We start from the raw sequence: 21,668 nt of genomic DNA, 5'->3' as shown, positions 1-21,668 counted from the left end.
ATGTGGGTACTATGCTTAACCAGTAACCCAAACTGGATAGGAAGGGAAGCAAAGCGAATGACAGAGAATGGACATAGATATGCCAGTGGACCGAGAGCCCAGGACCTTGTCATTGGCAGCCCTTGAGCGAATGAATAAGAGGTTTGCATTTTTATAAAAACAAACATAGTGAGAAGATCAGTGAACTAATTAAGCTACATAATCCTTTCCCTCAAACTTTTCCTACTTACCTACTTTTTTTTCTTGTAAAAAACATCAATATAAATCAGGTTGTAAGGTAGAAAAATGTCAACTCACTATATTGTACACTTGAAATGAAGACATCCAATGTAGGATTGTATACCAACCATACTTAAATATAAAAATTTAAATATTGAAATAAATGTACACATATTCCCAATAGTTCAAACAACGAGGAAAGGTAGAAAATGTGTCATTTATCCACAGATACCCAGCCATGTTCAGAATTCCCTCTTAATCATTTTTGGGGCATCCTTCCAGAAATTTTATACATGCATACCTACACAAGAAGCATATGTATGTTCTGTAAAATAACACACATGGAATTATAAAACATCTCTTTGCTTTTTGTACTTAACAATATATTGGAAATACTTTCATTTCAAGATACATGCATCTGTCTCACTTTCAAAATGTTTACACAGTATTCCATTTTGGATACATGAGTGTCCTCACTCATGAATAATGCTACAGTGAAGATTTTCTTGCACATATTTTCACATATGTGTGTATACATGACGATACCTTATCTATAGGAAAGATTCTTAGTAATTTGTAGGTTAAAGGGTGTTTTATGTGCTATTTTTTAAAATTTTCCATTGATTTGAGAGAGAGAGGAAGGGAGGGAGAGAGAGAAAGAGAGAGAGAGAGAAATTTGAATTTGTCATTTCACTTAAATGTTCCATTTAGGTATGTACTCCATTGATTATTTCTTGTACGTGCCCTGACTGGCAGTCGAACCTATGATCTCTGGTGCACCTGATTGACACTTTATCCATAGAGCCACCTGGCCAGGGTTATGTACTATCAATTTTGATAGATATTTTCATATCATTTGGGTTGTGTCTTTGGAGAATGGAGACAAATGCATTTCCAGCTGCTCATCAGAAAGCTTCCTGGGTAATATGGATCTGTTTAAAGGCCTGTGGTGGGGAAGGAGAGAAGTTGCTGAGGGCTCAGTTTGCAGAACCTTCCTCTATTTTGATGCTATATCAACTCTGGCTGCACATTGGAATCACCTTGAGAACTTAAACAAGTTTCTACACCAGAAATTTTGACTTACTTGATCTAGAGTTAGGCCTGGACATTGAGATTTTCAAAAATCTCCCAAAGAGATTTTCATCTGGAGCCAGTGTCTAGAAACACTGCTTTATCCAGAACAAGGGAGGCAGAAACAGAAGGCTGAGGTTAAGGGTATGTTAAGCATCACTAAAACTGTATCCATGAAGCAAAATAGAGGCATGAAGATCAAGCTCATCTACAAAAAGCCATACCGGGTAAAAGGATCAGGTCAGGTTTGGGGACGAAAGGAGGAGGGAAGAGAGAGATCTAGGGGAGGAGAAGGCAGAGCTGGCTGGGCTAGGTGCTGTGGTACTCTTGTGGTATTAGTCATAGAGTTTAGGTTTTTTTTTTTTTTTGTATTTTTCTGAAGCTGGAAACGGGGAGAGACAGTCAGACAGACTCCCGCATGCGCCCGACCGGGATCCACCTGGCACGCCCACCAGGGGCGACGCTCTGCCCACCAGGGGGCGATGCTCTGCTCCTCCGGGGCGTCGCTCTGCCGCGACCAGAGCCACTCTAGCACCTGGGGCAGAGGCCAAGGAGCCATCCCCAGCGCCCGGGCCATCCTTGCTCCAATGGAGCCTCGGCTGCGGGAGGGGAAGAGAGAGACAGAGAGGAAGGGGGAGGCGGGGGTGGGGAAGTAAATGGGCGCTTCTCCTATGTGCCCTGGCTGGGAATCGAACCCGGGTCCCCCGCACACCAGGCCGACACTCTACCGCTGAACCAACCGGCCAGGGCCTTTTTATTTTATTTTTTTATTATTTTTTTAAGTTTATTCATTTTAGAGAGGAGAGAGAGAGAGAGGAGAGACAGAGAGAGAGAAGGGGGGGGGGAGCTGGAAGCATCAACTCCCATATGTGCCTTGACCAGGCAAGCCCAGGGTTTCGAACTGGCGACCTCAGCATTTCCAGGTCGATGCTTTATCCACTGCGCCACCACAGGTCAGGCGAGTTTAGTTTTTTAGGTAAAGATGAACTTGGAACTTTTTTCAGGCTCTTCTCAGGCCAGGATTGTCCTGAATCAGCAGCACTGAGTGGCCAGCTGGGTAGGCAGCCACAATAATTTTGCACAAACTATTCCAGGAAGTGTTGCCATTGAAGACGTTAGACATGTAGAGAAACAGAGCAACTGCACTGAAAGTGTAGAGAATAAGGAAATAGCTGATGACTCTGATGGCCCCCATGTGAGCCTCCATGCTGGGGTCCCTGGAGCCCATGGCACTGCTGTTCATGTGTAGGGTGTGTCTCTTGAGAGAGATGATCAGCAGGGTGGCAGCCAGGATGAACATGACAAGAGGAATGAAGATCCCCAGGTTATAGAGGAGAGCCAAGTTGACCACGTTGGTCTCAGAGAAGTATTTTTTCTTCTTAGTGATGTTAGAGGAGGGAATGGGAATGGAACTGTTACGGTACACAGTGTAGATGGCGTTGGAGAAGAGCAATGCTGTAGCCCACGGAAATAAACACTGACAGCTGCAGAAGCCAGGGCATCAGGCCAGCCAGTCTCCACTTCAGCTTGAGGAAGAGGCGTTGGGAGAAATTGGCAACCTTCACGAAGTAGAAGAAACTGAGCCAGGTAGAAAACCAGAGGCTACAATAATTCAAGAACATGAAGCTCACTTTCAATGTATCATATATACCATCTTCATTATAAAGATGTGGGAATGTTGAGTGGAAGATCATTTCTAGCATCGTGAAGATTTGGAGAGCTATTCTGGATATACTCAGGTAAAACAGGATCCTGCCACTTGAGGAAATTGCCTTATTCTGAATCCATTCAACTGCATTTATGGTCGCAATGAAGCCATTTGCAGCTATACCAACGATGCATTCAGTGCCTGTGATTGTGAAAATTAAGATGATGTGAAGCAGCGACAACTCATGGGGCTGTAGGTTTTGGTCATCCTGAGTCGTTAATCCTCTTTGGTGTCTGAGGGAAAATGTCTCTCTAGCATTTGATGAGCAGATCCTTGATAGATCCCAGTATTCATGTCACAAGAGGAAGCAGTTGATGCAGCATTTCCAAATTCTCTGCATTTGTTTGTCTCAGAATCTTTACCTCTAAATCTGGAGATGCAAATCAAGTGAAGAAGAGATTTGATTTCCAGTCCTCTCCCAGGACCTTTTGGACATGTTGGTATTAGTTTAATCATGGGGCCCTGGGAAGGACTTGAGAGGACACTTTTCAGAGAGAGAGAGAGAGAGAGAGAGAGAGAAGCATCAACTTGTTGCTCCACTTAGTTGTGCATTGAATGCTTCTTGTATGTGCCTTGACCAGGGATTGTACTGGGGACCCCTGGTTTAAGCTGGAAACATTAGGTTTCGAACTGGAGACCTCATCATTTTGGGTTGACGCTCTATCCACTGTGCCACCACTGGTCAGGCAGAAGATGCTCTTTAATAAACTACTAACATGATATTGAGAGTTGTGTTCTTTACTAGCTCCAGTTAATTTGAACGCCTGTGCACCAAGTCACCATTTAACTTAGTTTCACTTGTGTCATCAGAGAACTGATAGTAAATAATAACTTTAAAGATGCACGTAGTTCTTATGATGTGCTAGCCACTGTTAAAACACCTTATATGTATTACCACATTTAAGCCTAAAAACCATCCTATGAAGGTTTTATTATCTCTACTTTGCATTGAAAAAAAAAACCTTATTTAATACATTGTTGACTGCTCACAAGTTAACTAGTGTTTACACTTATATTAGCTATTTTAATTTTTGAAACTCAGGGTAATATAAGATTATTGTATTTGTGACTTTTTGCCCTGAGGGTTGAAGTTCGAAAAACAGCACACCATTCTATATTCTCACGCGGACTCTTTTTCTTCCCACCCATCCGAGAATGAGACCACAAAATCGAAGGTACAGTAAACAAAAACAATCACAGTGTTGAGCCATCTAAACTTGGACTATCTTCAAAACCGCTTGCTGTTTGAACATACATATCAAGGATATTGTAAAATATTTCTTCATCAGGTTCAACCCAACTAGAATGTATAAAGTGTGTGTTCAAAAGGAAAGTGCAGTGAAACCAGATATATATATTTGCAAAATATGTTGCGTACCATTACACGTAGGTCATTGCTATATAGTATACCGCACCAAAAATAAACCTAAAATATATAATAGGTATAAAATATAATATATAGCAAATATGTACAAAATTTCACTTAAATTTATGTATAAATAAAGTATATTGAAGTTTATTTAGGTTGTTTCACTTTCATACTCAATTATGAAAAAAATAGCTGGTGACATGAGATAACTTCTGTATAAAATTGCTGGTCAACAATAAGTCTACCTTGAGGTAGACTTCTTTTTCTTTTTCTTTCTTTCTTGACAGAGATAGAGAGAGAGAGAGAGTCAGAGAGAGGAATAGATAAGGACAGGCAGACAGGAAGGGAGAGAGATGAGAAGCATCAATTTTTTGTTGCAGCACTTTAGTTGTTCATTGATTGCTTTCTCATATGTGCCTTGACTGTGGGGCTACAGCAGACCAAGTAACCCCTTGCTCACGCCAGCGACCTTGGGTCCAAGCTGGTGAGCTTTGCTCAAACCAGATGAACCCACGCTCAAACTGGCGACCTTGGGGGTCTCGAACCTGGGTCCTCCGCATCCCAGTTCAACACGCTCTATCGACTGCATCACCGCCTGGTCAGGAGAGGTAGACTTCTTTAATAGAGAGGATGCTAAACTGTCGCCAGATGCATACTGGGACCAAAGCGGGTCTGCCAGGCTGGTCTGGAAATAGGTTCTAGTGAATTCTCAGGAAAAGCATTTTGGGGACTCTTGCATGTAAGCAACAGTGGCAAGATTTAATGGGGGGGCATTCAGGGCATAGATGCCCCTGAGGAGGCAGCCACACTGCATCTTCCATGACCAAGTCGCTCAGCCCTGCCTTGCTGCAGAGGTCCAGCCTCTGCGGCCACGGGCCTACACCTGTGCCCATGAGATGCAGAACCTCTCGCTCTCTTATTTCCCTGTCTGCACACCGCCACCAAGGCCCGATGGCTCCCAGGTAGCAATCGGCTCTGCCACACCCAGGCCCCCATGGCTGCTACAGAGAGTGCTCAGCACCTGGGGCCTTTGTTAAGCTCCGATGATGATATCTCCTTGGGTTGAGGAAGGGGGTAAGCTTTCTTTTAAACTAACCAGTCTTCTTCCTGGTTCTTTATGGGCTGGTGCTGGGCCTTCCCCCTGTCCAATCCCTTTCCTGGAACTTATGGGGTTTTGTGCCCTCATCCTAGCTGATTCTTTCCCCAGATTTTCCCAGGCTAGATGCCTTCCCTTTATCGCCGCCATTTTGGCTCCAACTGCACATGCCCCGAAGTTGTGCTTCGTCATATGGCTTCGACTGCGCTGGCCTCAGCAGAGGAATTTCCCCTCACTGTTTGTCCTTCCCCCAGTGGGCCAGTTGTCCCTTGGGTGATGCCTGGAATGGCTGTGAAGCTGCCTCTTCCTGTTCGTCTGGATTAATTAGATGTCTGGCTCTTTTCTCTTTTCTAAATATCTGACTAGCTGCCTACGGTAACAAAACCTCGTGAGTAGAATGGAATGGATTCTTTGATTGATATGCAGAAGCACCTAAAAGACACGCTCTAAATGTGTGCTAAAAGGAACTGTCCATCTGAGCAGGTGCCTTAAAGTTTCTTACTGTTTGCCCTACCTGGCACCTGACAAGATAGCTCAAAGAATTTAACAACTCTAATTAAATTTCTGTCAAAAATTTGACAGAATTACAAATTTGATGGAACTTTTATAAGCCTCCTTGGCGGTACTGGAAGATAATCAGAAATGCAAACAGAGTCCTGCTCGAGATTAAACAAACCAGGAATGAAAGTTGGAAAGGAGAGCCTTTTAAAATCCCAGGTGGCTGAAAAGGTTGTCTTGTGATCATAGTCCCCACCCTTCTTCCACCAACACCTCCGTCACCTCATGTAATTACCATTTCTTTATTTGTGGTGAGAACATGTAAGATCTACTACTCTCTTAGCAACTTTTAAGCATATAATACAATATTGTTAACTACGGTTGCCATGCTGTATATTCGACCCCTAGAACTTGTGCATCTCACAACTGGAAGATTATAACCTTTGACCAACATCTCCCCAGTTCCCCTACAACCCAGCCCCAGTACCCACCACTCTGCTCTGTTTATGTGAGTTCAGCTTTTGTAGATCTCATCATCTGTAAGTGACATCCTGCAGTATTTACCTTTTGCTATCCGACTTAGTTCACTAAGCATAATGCCCTCAAGTTTCATCTATGGTGCAAATGGCAGGATTTCCTTCTTTCTCATGGCTAAATATACTCCATTGTATATACGTCTATATGTATATGTGTGTGTGGTTGTTTAATAAGGCATGTGATAATGCATGTAGGTTAAAATATTCCTCCGTGCATTATTGGCACATGTTAGGCATACAATCAATGCAACTATTATATTTAATATATCAAGTGATCTTTCCCAATGACTATTTCCCTGCCCTGGATTCTGATACCCACTTAGGATCCATGTCTAGAGGAATGGACCCACCTTCTTGCCCTTACAAACTGAGTTTGTTCCTGTCTTCTTGTTAGCCTCCTCTCTAAGCCGCCTGGCTTGCTATTGATCCTGCCCAATTCCAAAGTGCTTACCTGTCCTGAACATGCTTTGGGCTCTTGGTGCCCACTGTCCTACCTGCCAGAATGCCCTCTGCCCACTTTGTGCCCGGGACCCTGGCTCAGATCCCCCTTCTTTTGGGAAGCATTCTCTGGCCCCCTCTGGCAGGCACCTCAGCGCCCCTCTGCTCTCCAGCTCACTAGGCCTCCTGCACAGCCCGGCATCCCTGGGCACCGCTTAGTCTGTTAAGTTCCCACTGGTTGATCAGAAGCAAGAGAATAGAATACTATCATTTATTTCGGGACCACAGAGGCTGCCCCTGGCTCTGTCTTATGCGGCTGACTCCCATGTCCTGGGATCTGAAGCAGCTCCTGGAGGGACAGTGGGACGTAGGAGGCTGAGGAACAGCACGACTTGAATGCTGGTCCCATTTCCACCCCTCAGTTGCTCTGAGGTTAAGGCCACCACCCTCTGTCTCTGTGAGATGGCCCAACTGTTCTCTCTCCCTTCTCCTCTCTCTCTTTGTGGGCAGTGAGAACCCACAAGCTCTCCTTAGCAAAGGGTCTTTGAAGGAAAAAGGTGCTAGAAATTCTGGGTGCTTGGAGGCCCCTGTGGGGGAGGTGTTGGAGGGGAAGGCACAATGGACACAGGGAAGCCGGTGGGAAGTTTATTTTACAGACCACAGCACATGTCCCGGCCAAGTTCCCTTAGAGGAAACCACTTTGGGGCGGGGTGGGGAGGAGAGAGCCTCGGCTTCCAGTCAGCTCAGGGCACGAATAAAGTCCTCCACATGGTGAAGCGGTTTGCTTTGATGGGCATCACTGCCTCATCATTGGGGCAGATATTTAACTGACGGACGATGTCAACCACTGCTGCGACGACCACCGTGCCTGAAAGAGACAAGGACAAAGGGCATCTCTGGGAATGCTCTCACCCCTCCTGTCCTCACCTTTCTACCAGTATCGGGCACCTCTCCACTGGGACTCAGTTTTGCCAAGGCATTTGCAGATGTCCCTCCCTGATAAGCTTATCTCATACAACCCCTCGTGTTTTGAACCTGGGCCCGGTCTCCATCTACTCTGCCCCCTTTCTCCTTCCCTCCGCCCCCTCCATCCCTCTGCGTCAGATCCAGGTGTTTCTCTATGATTTCCCCTCCCCGGTGGGGAGTTCTTCCCTTGGGTGACTCCCCTACTTACTGTTGACCTGAAAGTCCCAGTAGAAGGTTCTCGGATAGTCATCACACAGGCAGCCGGTGTACTTATAGTTAAAAGGCCCCTCAATCTCAGTGTTGCTTACCAGGTAAGTTTTAATCTGGGAAGGAGCGGGTGGAGAGAGATGACCCAGGGTGAGCATGGGGAGTAGGAAAGGGAGAGAAAGACAAGCGGGGTCAAGAAAGAGGACGAGGATGTCCCCAGTGGGCAGAGAGCAGGGACAGAGGTGGGGAGAGGCATGGAGGAGTCCATTCTGGTAGTATCGTTTCAGGAGCTGAAGTCTGGGTCAGAGGGTTTCTGTCCTCATGTCCTCGAATTCCTGCAGTAGCAGGCGGGTAGACGGCCTGGGAGGCAGAGGTGAGTGAATCCACGGGTCGGGGCGCATCACCCTGGGCGCAGTTCACCTGGCGGGCAGGCTTGCCTTGGTCAGCAGCAGGGCTTCAGAATCGGCCTGTGGCCGTGGCCTGACCGCTTGGGTGTGAGAGCCAAGACCGGGCCTCGTTGCCAGGACTGTGACCAAGCCCTAGCTGTGCCCCTGTCCGAGTCCATGACCTTTAGTACTGAAAGTGACGAAAGTCTCCCATATTCACTTTCCTCAATTGTCAGAGGAAAACCGCTACCCACCCAGCCCGGCTATTAGATGAGCAAATAAATGCTTGAAGGTAAACTTTCTTTTATAATTTTTAACTTGAGCGTGCAGTTTTACTCAAAATACTTCGCAGATCCTGGTGTTTCTTTAGAGAAGCCCAACCTTGCCCTGTTTATCTTTGTATTACGTTTACAGCAATATATCTTCATGATTCAGAATTATCAACACTTGTATAATCAAAACAAAAAATTGGGACCTTTGGATGTCCAGTTCGATACGTGTGATTTGTTGCCAATGCCCAGTTTAAGGGGCTCAGTCAGGCTAAGCAATCATAGCCATTCCATCAATGCTCTTTATAAAATAAAATTTGCCTAGTCCCTTGTAAATATATCGCCTTTCAGCTGTGTGGATGAAGAAACATATAGATTACTCTATCACAAGTTTATTTTTAACCTAGTAGTTTTCCTGTGTAGTCCAATGCATTTTACTCAATTAAGGAGTCAGATTTTTCTTCACTTTGCTTCCACCCTGGGGCTGCCACTTACCACCATGCATTCTCTCAATTCTGTTTTCACCCTAAGCTTTGCCGTGACTTCTTTATCTGCTGCTGTTGTTTGCGGCATCTGGAGATCCATTATCATCAACTGTCGGCTGGTTTGGGGAAGACAGAAGCAGGCAGAGAGCAGAGATCAATCCAGGAGAGATGGGCGCGGTGAGCAGGGTAAAGGGACCCGGGAAGTTGCCGAGGAAGGAGGTGGTCAACGGGTGTGATCAGAACCCCTGAAGTTTTGATTTTGGGTTAGTTCGGTTATTCTCTACTGAGTTAGTTTTGCTTAATGAGGCAACATGGATACTTTATTTAAACCTGAGTATCTTCCTTCCTTCCATTGACAAAAACAAACAAACAAAAAAACCCCACAATAGAAGCACAATACCTTGTGTCATTCCCTAATAAAATTCTATGGGTTCTGCTAATTGTCCATGACTAGGAGGGCTTAGGTTGCCTTTAGTAGGAAATTTTGTATCAACAGAATCATAAACATCTCAGTGCACTGAAGGTGAGGTCATCCTTGAAGATCCTCGTTATTCAATTCCAGGCAGGGACTAAGATTTATATTTGTTTAGTTCTGTATTTTGGGGGGATATTTGGGATATTTGGGAACTATCGATTGCACCTCATGTTCAGGCCACACACCACAATCTGCTAGGGAAAAGGACACGGAGACAAAGGGAGCAGTCACGCATTCCCCTCTAGTCAGCAAGGACGAGGTCCTGGACGAGGTCCAGGCAGAGTTATTTTCTCTTTCCCAGACAATCCTGCCAAAACTCCTTTGGTGTTGGGGAGACCGGAGGCAATTCAGCTTCTTGACCCCTGCACTTCCCAGCCCCATTCCCTGGGGGAAAGATTGCATTTCTTGTGCTGCTGCTGCCAAAGTTCTCAGTGCACAGGGAGGAGCAGGCGGCCCTTGGTTCCTCCAAACCTCCTCCCATTAGTCAACGAATATGTGATTGATAGGACGACCACTACAGCCAGAGTAACTAGTTGTTCTAGTTTTCCTGACAGTGAGGGGTTTCCTGGGATGAGGGGCTTTCAGTCCTAAAACCAAGAAATTCATGGGCAAACTGGGATGGTTGATCACCCTAATTAGCACAGCTTGTCAGGGCTAAGTGGAGTGACATGTGCCTCTCAACCTGTCCCTACTCAGGGTTTCTTGGACACCCACCCACCTCCATTATATCAGTTTGTCAACAAAAGGTCTCCAGGACGAGATATCTGATCACTCCACAGAGGGTACCACGAGAGTCACAATCGAGAGACCCAACATCCCAATCCCTTTTAGGAAAAATCCCTAGACTTGAAAAGCATCCCTGCTTCTCCCTCCAAATGGCCCCAATCCCTAATTCATTTTGCGTGCCTCAATTTTCCTGCTTTCTACAAACGTGTACGCTCAACGAGTTGACTTCTAAAGTCCATGCTTTCAGATCCCAGTACAGGGATGTTGGCCTGAGCAAGAGGTCCTCATATTTGTCTTTGGGCTTCAGAACAAGATAAATATCTAAAATGCTGGCCATGCTGAGCCTTGGACCATGGGGCCTCTGCTCATTCAGTGAGTCCTTCCAAAGGGCCCAAAGCTATTGTTGGAACTCACAGACCTGCTGAACCTTCTCTTCTAGAAGGCAAGGTGTGAGGAGGCCAAGTTCCCTGAGTAGAAATCTAACAAAGATACAACTATGGACAGGGTGTAGGTCAGAGCCTTAGAGAAAGACTAATGGTTGATCACAGCCTACATGCACACTGGGAGCCGTATTTCCGTGGGCAACTTAGAAGTACCCAGTGGAAATGTGAAGGGAATTGATGGTGATCTTAAGAGAAGAGAGGTGGAAATTGGAGTGGGTTCATGAGAAGTCCTTGGATTAGATTTTTAGGAAGTTAAAAACGTTTTCAGGAAGGGATATATAAATTTCCAGCATAGAAGAGTAGCCCTCCCCCCAAAAATTGTGAGTGTGTGTGTGTGTGTGTGTGTGAGAGAGGGGGGGGGGGAAGGCTTGGCTCACGTGTTTTCCTCAGCTGTGTTGGTCCCCAGCTGCAGGCAGAGAACCAGGAGCAGGGCGGCATGGCTGGCCCTGAGCAGGAGCTGGTGAGAGTACATGCTGTCAGAGACAGAATCTGAGGTTCTCGAGAAATAGGGTTCAGGTGCCCAGCACACTCTTTTATGCAGATCAAGGGAGTGGGAGAGCGGCCAAGCAGACCCATGTGACCAATCACCCTATTACCCTTTTCACTCATAGTGTTTCCTTGTTGAGCTAGTTTGTTTTTGTATGGAAAAAGTCAACATTCACTACGGTGTTAGAGTCTGAAGAGAAGTGAGATAGATTATCCTTCCTCATCTCAGTACCATAGTTTCTCAGGATTTCCAGGACCTCAAAAGATACACAGCTCTTTCCTAGCTTACAAAAATGGTTTCTTATCCCCCATCATTATATGCTTGTCTATCCATCTGTGTGTAGCCTTAGCTTCAGTCCCTCCTCCCCTAGTCTCTGGGGGCAAGAGAACCCAGCAACAATAGCAGGCTTCAGATCATGGCTCTAGGATACATTTGCTTGATCCTTTTATACTAAGTTCAGGAGGAGACGTTCAGAAAAGTTGTTAGGGAGCAAGGGTTATAGGGAGCGAGGGTGACCAGGGCTTCCCTAAGGGCCACACCAATCGTGTGGGGGGAAAACTAGAGATGAGCTTCTTTGGATGGTGGAGAAGTGAGGTCACAGCACTGGGTGAAATGAAGATGTTTATGATTGTTAAGTCCTTCTGAACTCTAGGGGTAATAGTAATGTCCTACAGATGTCAAAGACCCCCATCTACCCAAAGTCCCCAGTGCACGGCAATATTTTGACTCTCGAATATTCCTGTAAATAGCTGGCATCTCCAAATAAGACTTCCTGACACTAAATAGTCTGCTTATTTCACTATAGACATGACCATTTTATTACCCTTGTCTCATAGCACAAGGCATGTAGCAAGACCCGCAATAGGGGGACTCCCTCCACTAGAGCAGAATCCAAACGGTGTCCAGAAAGTTGTTCTGACCTTGGAATTTCTTTCCTGGGAGGGGAGGGAGACACAGTTTTTCTGACACTGGCATTGTGATATTTCTCTTTAATCAATCAAATCTATTCCTTGACCTTTGACATATGACATTGTGGAATTTGTTCCTATTCTTTGCACAGCAAGTGGCGGGCCAGGAAGATTGTTTCTGGCATGAACGTGAAAAAGCAGAGTTCTGGGAGTTAGAATGTGTGTTGCTGTAGGCATGCTTCAGAATTAAAGTCTAGACGTATGCTTCTGGCTCCTGGAAGGACCTTTCTAAATTTCTCTCCACTAGGTCCACTCCTGTAGTTTCTCCTATTTTTCTTATTCTGCAGGTTTCCTCTATGTGTTTTGAGCCCATGTTATTAGATACATATAAATTTAAGATTGTTATGTTTTCCTGGTGAAATGAACCTTTGTCAATAAATATTTTCTCTCTTTACCCTAATAATATTTTTGGCCTTAAAATCTGTTCTATTTCATATTAATATAATGATATCAGCTATAGTTGGTTAGTTATTATCTGTTTAAATAATCTTACATGCTTTTATTTTTAGATTTTTCCCATAGTCTTAAGTTTGAGATACATCTTTAATAAGCAGCATATTAATTGAGTTTTGGATTTTTTTAAAATTGAATTTATTGGGGTGACAGTGTTTAACAAAATCATACAGGTTTCATGTGAACAATTCTACAACACACCTTCTCTACACTGTATTGTGTACTTACCACCCCACTCAAGTCCTTGTCTATCACTATTTATAACCCCTATATCCACATCCTTCTTCCCCCATGCCTCCCCTCCTGGCAATCACCACACTGTTGTCTGCATCCATGAGATTCTCTCCTTCTTGCTCAATATCTCCACCCTCCCACATCCAGCCCCCCGCCACACACATGTTAGTCTACTTTCTATCTATTAGAGTCTGTCTCTATTTTGCTTGTTGGATTTTTTCATACAGTCTAAAAATAATAGGTTTTTAATATAAGCATTTAATCCAATTACCATTGACATAATCATCGATATATTTGGATTTTAATTACTGTCAACCCATATAATTTATGTTTTTCCTACCTCCTTTGTATTTTCTTTTCTATTATTTTTTGCCTTTTTATTATTCAATTTGTCTTCTATGTAAGCTTTTATATTACATAGTCTTTTGCCGTTTTTTGTGGTTATGCTCGAAACTTTAATATGCATATGTAACAGAGCCTAATATTAATTACATCAGTTGCTCTGAACAATACAAAGCCTTAGATCATTTTAATTTTTTATCCTTAGGTCCTACGTTGTGTGCCATTATTGCTGTGTATTTTTATTATTTCTACATATTTTTATATAAAGTGATTCTGTAAAGTTTTTATTGAGGTATAACATACATAAAATGCCAAAATTTTAAGTAGAGCTTGATTAAAATTTACAAATATCTCTCTGAAACCACCACCCAAATTATATTGAGATATAGATTATTTATTGTGCACCAGAAACCTTTTTTGTGACCTTCTTCAAGTATATATATATATGTACTAGTTGGCTCTGGCTTCTTTCTCAGCATAATTTCTGTGGGATTTATTTAGGTTGTTCCACTTAGCAGTAATTAAATCTTTTCCAGTGTTGTTTTATATTATTAAATACACAATTTAGTCTGACCAGGTAGTGGTGCAGTGGGTAGAGCATTGACCTGGGATGTTGAGGACTCAGATTTGAAGTCCCAAGATCATTGGCTTGAGCGTGGGCTCACCAGCTTGAGTGTGGGGTCGCCAGTTTGAGTGTGGCTTGAAGTCCAAGGTCACTGGCTTGAGCAAGGGGCCACTGGCTCAGCTGGAGCCCCCCAGTGAAGGCACATATGGGAAGCAATCAATGAACAACAAAGGTGCCACCACTATGAGTTGACGCTCTCATTTCTCTCCCTTCCTGTCTGTCTCTGCCTCTCTCTCGCTCCCCCACCTCTCTGTGTCTTTCTCCCTGCCGCTCTCACTTAAAAAAAAAGTATAATTTATTCCCAATCTATTGTTGATGGACATTTGAAGGTTTTTGTCCCTCACATTTTTGCTATTTTGAAAAAAATTGTTAGGTTTTTTTACATGCCTTTTGTGCAACTGTCCACTCTTTTATTTTGGGAGTGTGTACATCAGTTCTGCTATGCTGTAACATATGTGTATCTAAAAATCACTGCACTATGTAAAATGTCACAACAGGAACTATAAGACTTCAGATGAGAAAATGGAAGTTAGGGCGTAACCCTCCTCTGTATTGTCAGCAATACAGAAAATAAAGAAAGGAACCTAATAAAAGGAACAGTACACTATTAAACACTGGATGGTTAAGAAATATGTAACACTGTAATAAGTGTAACACTTTACCTTGGAAAAGATACAGCCTTTGCTTGTGGAAGTGGGTGTCAGAGGGGGTGGCTCTTGTGAGTTATTGTGAGATGGCAGGAGGAGGTTTATCTGAAATCCGAAGGAAAGTTGTCACACCAGCTGTGGTGTCTTGCTTTGGTGTTGGCCCCTGATCTTTCACAAACCTTACATCCTTGGGCATGATTTCTTTTCTTTTCTTTTCTTATCTTTTCTTTTAATTCCTTTCCTTTCTTTCCTTTTCTTTTTCTCCCTTTGAATTGTAGGTCCTTCAAGGTTTGTAATAGATGTCTGTTTTATCAAATTTGCAAATTTTGATCCAATAGACTTCTTCTACAGTGAACTTTAACATCACGGCTGGGGATTCTTCTGTGGCTTTCCGTCAGCTGTCGTGGTTTTGCCTGAGAGCTGAAGGCTTTGGAAATTATAGTGATTCTTGAATTCAGTAAACCAGCCACCAGTAGCACTAAAGGGAGCCACTTCCTCAGAATTTGGTGATTTCTGTTTAAGGCCCTCACATATAAATAGTACTGTCTTTTGTTTGTACTGCTTGGCATTTTGAGCCAGGACACTCAGATATGTTTGGGATGTTAAGGGTATGTTTGTTTATATAGAAAGTTTGCAAATACAAAGGGATTATAAAATATTACCTTTCAGGTAACCTGCACAGTGAACCGGGGTAGCTGGTAGATATTTGAGATATGCAAGAGTGTGCTGTGTGTTCCTGTATGGATTGATTCATCAGGGTACAGTTTCTACTTTATATTGTGTTACTTGATGGCGAAATTGTCCATAAGGAAATGTGAAATTCTCATTATGCTCCAATTGTTTTCAAATAAATCCATCAACTGAAACAAATTTGAGTTTTCAAAACAAGTGTTATAACAGCAATGACTGTATCTGGAAATTGAATTGACTGGTCATGAGCTACCTGGTTCATAGGACATTTGGGTGCTCGGCTTTAGCTATTGTCGAAAAAGTTCTTCAATATTCATCCCACCAGTGGTGTGTGTGAAGTCCAGTTGGTCCACACCCTCATCAGCACTCTGTTTCAGCAAGATTTTTTTCTTAGCTATTTTGGAATATGAAATAGTTGAATCCCACTACAGATTGTAATTTGTATTTACCCAAAGACTAATGATAATGATGCCATTATCATAAGCTTCTTACCTATTTTATGCACCTAATTGTGAAATACCTTTATGTCTTTTTCATGTTATTATATATTCTTATTCATTGGGAGTAGACCAAGTAGCAGAATAGCCAAGAACACATGTCTTGAAATGAGATAGAGTTGAGTTCAAAACCTAGCTCTGCCTCAAACTTGTAGTGTGATTCTTTATTTTTTTGCCTTTCATCTTAAGTGCTCAAAAATGGTACTTATTACTATTTTGAATAGAAGCAGGTGGTTTCGTCATATGGATGTACCATACCTTTCATGAAGAAAGTATATCAGGGAAATTTATCTCAAGTTGGAACCAGAATAGTTATTATGGAAAAAGGTCTTTGGAGCTTTTCTCAGATTTGGGTGTTTGGTTAAATACAGTGTGTCCGTAAAGTCATGGTACACTTTTGACCAGTCACATGAAAGCAACAAAAGATGATAGAAATGTGAAATCTGCACCAAATAAAAAGAAAACTCTCCCAGTTTCATACCTATTTAGTGCAGTTCGATGTGGGCTCATGCACAGATTTTTTAGGCTCCTTAGGTAGCTATCCCGTATAGTGTCTACAGACTCGTCACTGACTGATGGCCTACCAGAACGGGTTTCTCCACTAAACTGCTGCTGATTTCCTTCAACTGCTTATCCTACCGAGTAATGTTATTCCTATGTGGTGGCTCTTCATTATAAACGTGCCAATATTCACGTTGCACTTTGGTCACGGATTTAGCGAGCCACAGAACAACACACTGAATTTTCCTCTGTACCGTCCACATCTTGACTGTCATGGCTGCGGGCTGCTCCGCTGTATACACGGTGTTACATCATCATCTGCACATGTGCACATGCTGCCACATCACCCTGCAGAAACTGGGAGGGTTTTTCTTTTATTTGGTGCAGATTTCACATTTCAATCGTCTTTTGTTGTTTCCTGAGACCAGTCAGAAGTGCACCATGACTTTTTGGACACACTGTATTTATTAGTGGTTGGAATGGAGTCTGGGTCGTGTAACGGGTGATAGTGTTTGTTGTTGTAGATTCTCAACTGGGGAGGAGTTTGTAGGCCTGAATGATGCAGAGATGTCCCTAGGTAACAAAATCTGGAGTCTTTGCTTATTTGACAGTAGAAATTTGTGCTTCTGTGAACATTTTAATAGAATTTGCCAGATTTTTCTTGTTATAAGTTTTCTGGGAGAGAATAGACCATCATTCTCAATTCGGCCTGATCCACACAAAATATATCCACATAACTATTGACTAAATACTGTTTTATTTCAAGGATTTACATTTTTCTGAGTGACACTGACATTGCAGGACATGCCATGTCTGGCACTGTGTGAGAATAGGGTACTGTCTCCTCCCACATGTCCCCTCTTCAATTATTCGGGAGGAATTTAAACTTCCAAAGGCTGCATTTGGGTTCAGGATAATTTTAAGTCTTCTTGACCTGTCGCTGGAATAGTGATGGCTCCTGTTCAGACGATATTCCTGTTGGGTTGGTGATGCAAGAATAGGCAGGTAGTTACATCAGCCCTGGACTACTCCTTGCCAGAGATCACATAGTCTTGGACTGCCTGACAGTCTCCTTCCTTGGGGCCATATTGCCTATGTCTGTCATTTTGCAATCTTCAGATTCCTCTCAAGTTATTATTTTTTCATCATCTCTCAGTGACATGGTACTTCAAAGCTGACGTCACTGTCAATGTTCATTTTCTGTCAATCTTATTTTTATTGGATTTAGGTACAGTTTAGTGGTTAGCCACCCTTCCACTTTACAGAGATGTTCTTAGGTAGCCACATTGCTAATCAACCAGTCAGTAGAGATTTTAGTGCTTGAGGTTGCAAAGGCTGTACTCCTCACCCTGAGTTACACTAAGGCGCCTCATTTATGGAGGGACAAAAACTGAAGGGCTATATTCGCCATGGGGATGGGAACCTGGAGAGTACCCAGTGAGTGAGCCTGGAGCATAAGGTCAGGGTGTAAATAAGTCATGGAGGGGTGGGTAGAGGTGAAATTAGAAATGCTCAGGCTTCAAGAAGGAAGAAGTATGAGGGGCTGAGATCCAGAAGAACCCAAGTCTGGCGGACTGTTTGCAGCCCCAAGTGGAGGCCGGTGACTGCTATGGCCGGTAGGCCAGTGTGGGGCTGGCTGTATCCAAATCTCTGGTGTAGCTTTACAAGTAAAACCAACTGCTAGACTCCACAGCCATAGATTTTGAGTCAGAGGCTTGATAGAATGACATAGGAATTTGGTATATTTATAAAGCGCTGTAGGAGATCCTGACATGCCATCAATGGGTGGAAGAGTCTCAATAAACATTAGATGAATGAAAGAATAAGTAACTCACTATTTCTGGAAGTAGAATCAGCAGGTAAAAAGTTTTTGTTCCAAAATGACACCTCCTCTAGCAGGTGTGGCATTGCCAGTTTTCCCACATTCTTACCAACATTAAGAGTTATTAAAAACAACAGTGTTTTTTCCCGTTACATTATATTGTGTTGTTCTTATGCCATGCATGGTTATAACAAGCCTGTCTCCTTTGTGGATCCTGTCCTTAACCATTAAATGTTGGATGACTGTCACCCACTGGGCTTACCCATCATAATGCTTTTATATGGTAATAACTTTCAAATTTTATCTCCAGCCCCAACCTTTCCCCTAAATTCCAGACTTGGCATTTAACTGCCTATGTAACAGCTTCACTGGGCGTCAAGATACACAAATGTAACACATTGGATCAACCCTGATGGCCCAAATTCCCAAACTGCTCCTCCTACAGCATGCCGTACATTTCAGTAAATGACTTCCCCAAGAACCCAGCTGCTCAGGTCAAAACTTTGGGGTCATCAGTGATACTGGTCTTTCTCTTCCAATTTCCATTCATTCAGTCCACCAGCAAATGCTGTTTTTACCTTAAAAATATCTAGAATGCCATATTTTCCATTTCTAATGTCTCCCTCTTAGTCAAACTCCAAGCAGCTGTCACCTGGACTAATGAAACTTTTCCTAACCATTCTTCTTGCTTCCATTTTTGTCCTCACATTTTCTAGTCTGTGGATAGGAACCAGAGTGCGATACTTTAAAAGAAAAATCAATGAGATTTTGTACCTCCTACTCTAAAAGTAAAACAGAACCAACCCCTCTTTGATGGCTTCCCATTATATGTGGAATAAATGTCAATGCCCCTTCCCTACCATGGTCTGAGACAGTAGTTTTCAACTGTTTTGCATTTGGGGACCGGTGAAAATAGGGGAATTATTTTGGGGACCACTAAGGCAGAAATCACCCTGAGCATAAGCAGATTCAACTAAGATCATCAGGTTTATAATCTTCACACAACATCAGGGTGGTTAACTCTTTCACGGACCAGCACAAAATTTCTGGCAGGCTGGTCCACAGACCAGTGGTTGAAAAACACTGATCCTAGGACATTCCAGGAGACCTGGTCACTACAAAATGTCCTGATTTCTATCTTTGTTCCTCTCCCTTATCCTGCTTCATTTGCCTTGGCCTTCTTTCTCCCTTTAAACTCAGCAGAGCAAACTTCTGCCTCAGGGTGTTTGCACTGTGGTTCCCTCTGCATGGCAACCTCCACCATGGCCATATGGATAGCTGGCCCACTCTGCTGAGATGTTTCCTTGACAGGGAGCTCTTCTATCATAACCTGGTTTTAATGATCACTTTCAGACTTTCTAGACCTTTGCCTCACTTTATTTCTCTTTGCAGCATTTTACTGTATATTTCCATGTGATTTGCATGTCCCTCCGATGTGTAAGTCTTAGAGGGCAAGGAATGTCTCTCTCTCATTTTCTTCTTTATCCAAAAGGCACAGAACAGTAGCTGCCAAATAGCAGGCAATCAATAAGTATTTGTTGGAGGAATAAAATAAATGAGTGAATAAACACTTTCCAGAATTTAAATTTCTTGAAGTAATTTTCTCAGTTTGGGAAGAATGGACAAACCTTAAAAATTCTATATGATGCAGCAGTTTTCGAACATTTTCTGGTACTATTGGCTGAAAATTCTATACACCCTGTAGCTAAGATCCCTTTAGGCCCTGGCTCACTGCTCCTTCAGATTCATGCTTGGGGGAGGGGGTCAGCAACCCCCCACTCCCAGCCCGAAATGGCTGAGGTTGGGGTGAGAGGTATCTCTGGCTGAGAAGATGATGGAGAGGAGGAAGATACGTTCCTCTACCCTCAAGGTTTTGTCATCTCACCTAATAATCAAATAGATATGAGATAGATTAATAAGAAAAAAGCTGACTGTAATACATATGTATTGTGGGAACCCCATCTACATGGGAGAGTCAGAGTCCCGGTATACATGAGAGGTTCAAAGAGAGAAAATGTGCTTATGGGCTATGCTGAGCTAGGGCTCTGGTACGGTGCCTTAGGATGTCTCAAAAGGTCCTTGCAGGATAATAAGAAGGACAGAGGTTTAGTAAACAGAAGTTTGCCTGTCAATAGGTAAAGAGAGGCTATTTATGATAATCTCTTATTATGGGCAAGGCCCCTACTTTGAATTCCTCCTGATAGTTAAGGGACAGGGGACAGAAGTTTTTCTTGAGCCTGCAGGGCCTCAATTGCTTTTAGCTCCAAATAAGCAGATGGAGAATTGAGATTCTCTAGTTCGAGGCTCCCCTTTTTTGGGAGCTCCAAGAATTCCTTCCCTTTCACAGATTTATGCGGTGAGTTTACATTTGTAAAGGATTCCTTCTAACTCCCCATTCCAGTAACCTGCTGACCCTCTCCAGGGAGATTCTGTCCTTGGAGACTTGTGGCTGCCCCAGAGCTCATTGTACGTGGAAAAAAGTGAAAATAGGGGACAGAGGTGAAGACTGAGAGACAAAAGGAGGAGGGGCTGATGGAGCAGGGACTTTGGCCGGGATTGGGGAAGGGGGTCAGTTTTGACCAGTTATCCAAACCAGGCAGAGGGAGGCCTTTGGAGCAGCATATCTCAGAGGTGGAGAGATAGCTCCATCTGTCTCCAGAATTAGAAAGAAACAAGCTCCAGCCCCATTTCCACAGTGGAATGGAAGCCACCAGCGTGTTTCTGAGCTGGGAGTCTGGGGAGGTAGAGAAGTTGAGTCAGTCTGGCTTTGGAATCAGAGCTCAGCACCCAGTTAAAATATAGCTACTGAGGAAGGATGAGGAAGAAGAGAAGGCTTCTGTTCCTGATTGAGATTCTAAGCCAGAGGGTCCTCTGAACACACACACACACACACACACACACACACACACACACACACATTCACACACACACACACACACACACACACACACACACACGGAACCGGGCCACTCTGGGAGAAGATGGGAAGCTCCCTTCCTTACAGGTTGGCATGAGCTTGGCATTTTTATATGGTTATATCTTTGTCTCACAAAACTCCCTGTGAGGTATATTTTATTAAACCAATGTTATAATTTAATTTTTCCAAAATGCCATAAGTAGCGAGTGGCTAGACTAAATTAATGTCTAGATCTCTCTCATTTCAAAAGCCATCCTAATCTCGTTACTCTATGCTGCCTCTCACCATCTAAAATCACAGTGTTATTTTTGTGGCCCAACTCTGCTTCTAGACTTCAGGGCTAATACTGCCTAACCTGGCAGCTCAGCTAAGCCAGGAGACTGCACAAGCGGTGCCCTGGGGGTAGGGGTCCTAGAGGGACAGAGGAAGTGGTGCTTTGCGAGCCTTTTCACGCCAGTTGGTGAGGGTTCCCAACACATCTTCTTAACCTTTCAAGATGCCTTTTGCGGCCGATTCTGTTTTACAGGAAAGTCAACAGGATCTGCACAGTGGCACATGCCATAAATGTGTCCCGGGACAGGATATGGATCGTT

General features: G+C 43.5%; 2 protein-coding genes across 2 annotated transcripts; both read right to left on the bottom strand.

Moving 5' to 3' along the window:
* Positions 1-2,254: 2,254 nt before the first annotated feature.
* On the bottom strand, positions 2,255-5,363 carry LOC136322625 (taste receptor type 2 member 39-like). The gene is given in 3 exon segments (XM_066254541.1): positions 2,255-2,737; positions 2,739-3,188; positions 5,352-5,363. Coding segments are annotated over 3 exon segments (945 nt in total).
* A 1,949-nt stretch (positions 5,364-7,312) lies between these two features.
* PIP (prolactin induced protein) lies at positions 7,313-11,386 on the bottom strand. Its single transcript, XM_066255301.1, has 4 exons — positions 11,270-11,386; positions 9,259-9,364; positions 8,110-8,224; positions 7,313-7,803 (listed from the first exon to the last, which is right to left on the bottom strand). Exons 1-4 carry the CDS (start codon positions 11,362-11,364, stop codon positions 7,679-7,681), a joined length of 441 nt encoding a protein of 146 aa, XP_066111398.1. The 5' UTR covers positions 11,365-11,386; the 3' UTR covers positions 7,313-7,678.
* Positions 11,387-21,668: the final 10,282 nt, after the last annotated feature.

The sequence above is a fragment of the Saccopteryx bilineata genome, chromosome 2 (genome assembly GCF_036850765.1).
Source record: "Saccopteryx bilineata isolate mSacBil1 chromosome 2, mSacBil1_pri_phased_curated, whole genome shotgun sequence".
Classification (NCBI taxonomy): Eukaryota; Metazoa; Chordata; class Mammalia; order Chiroptera; family Emballonuridae; genus Saccopteryx; species Saccopteryx bilineata.
The sequence above is the reverse complement of the archived record's forward strand: the minus strand, read 5'-3'. Positions and strand labels throughout refer to the sequence as shown.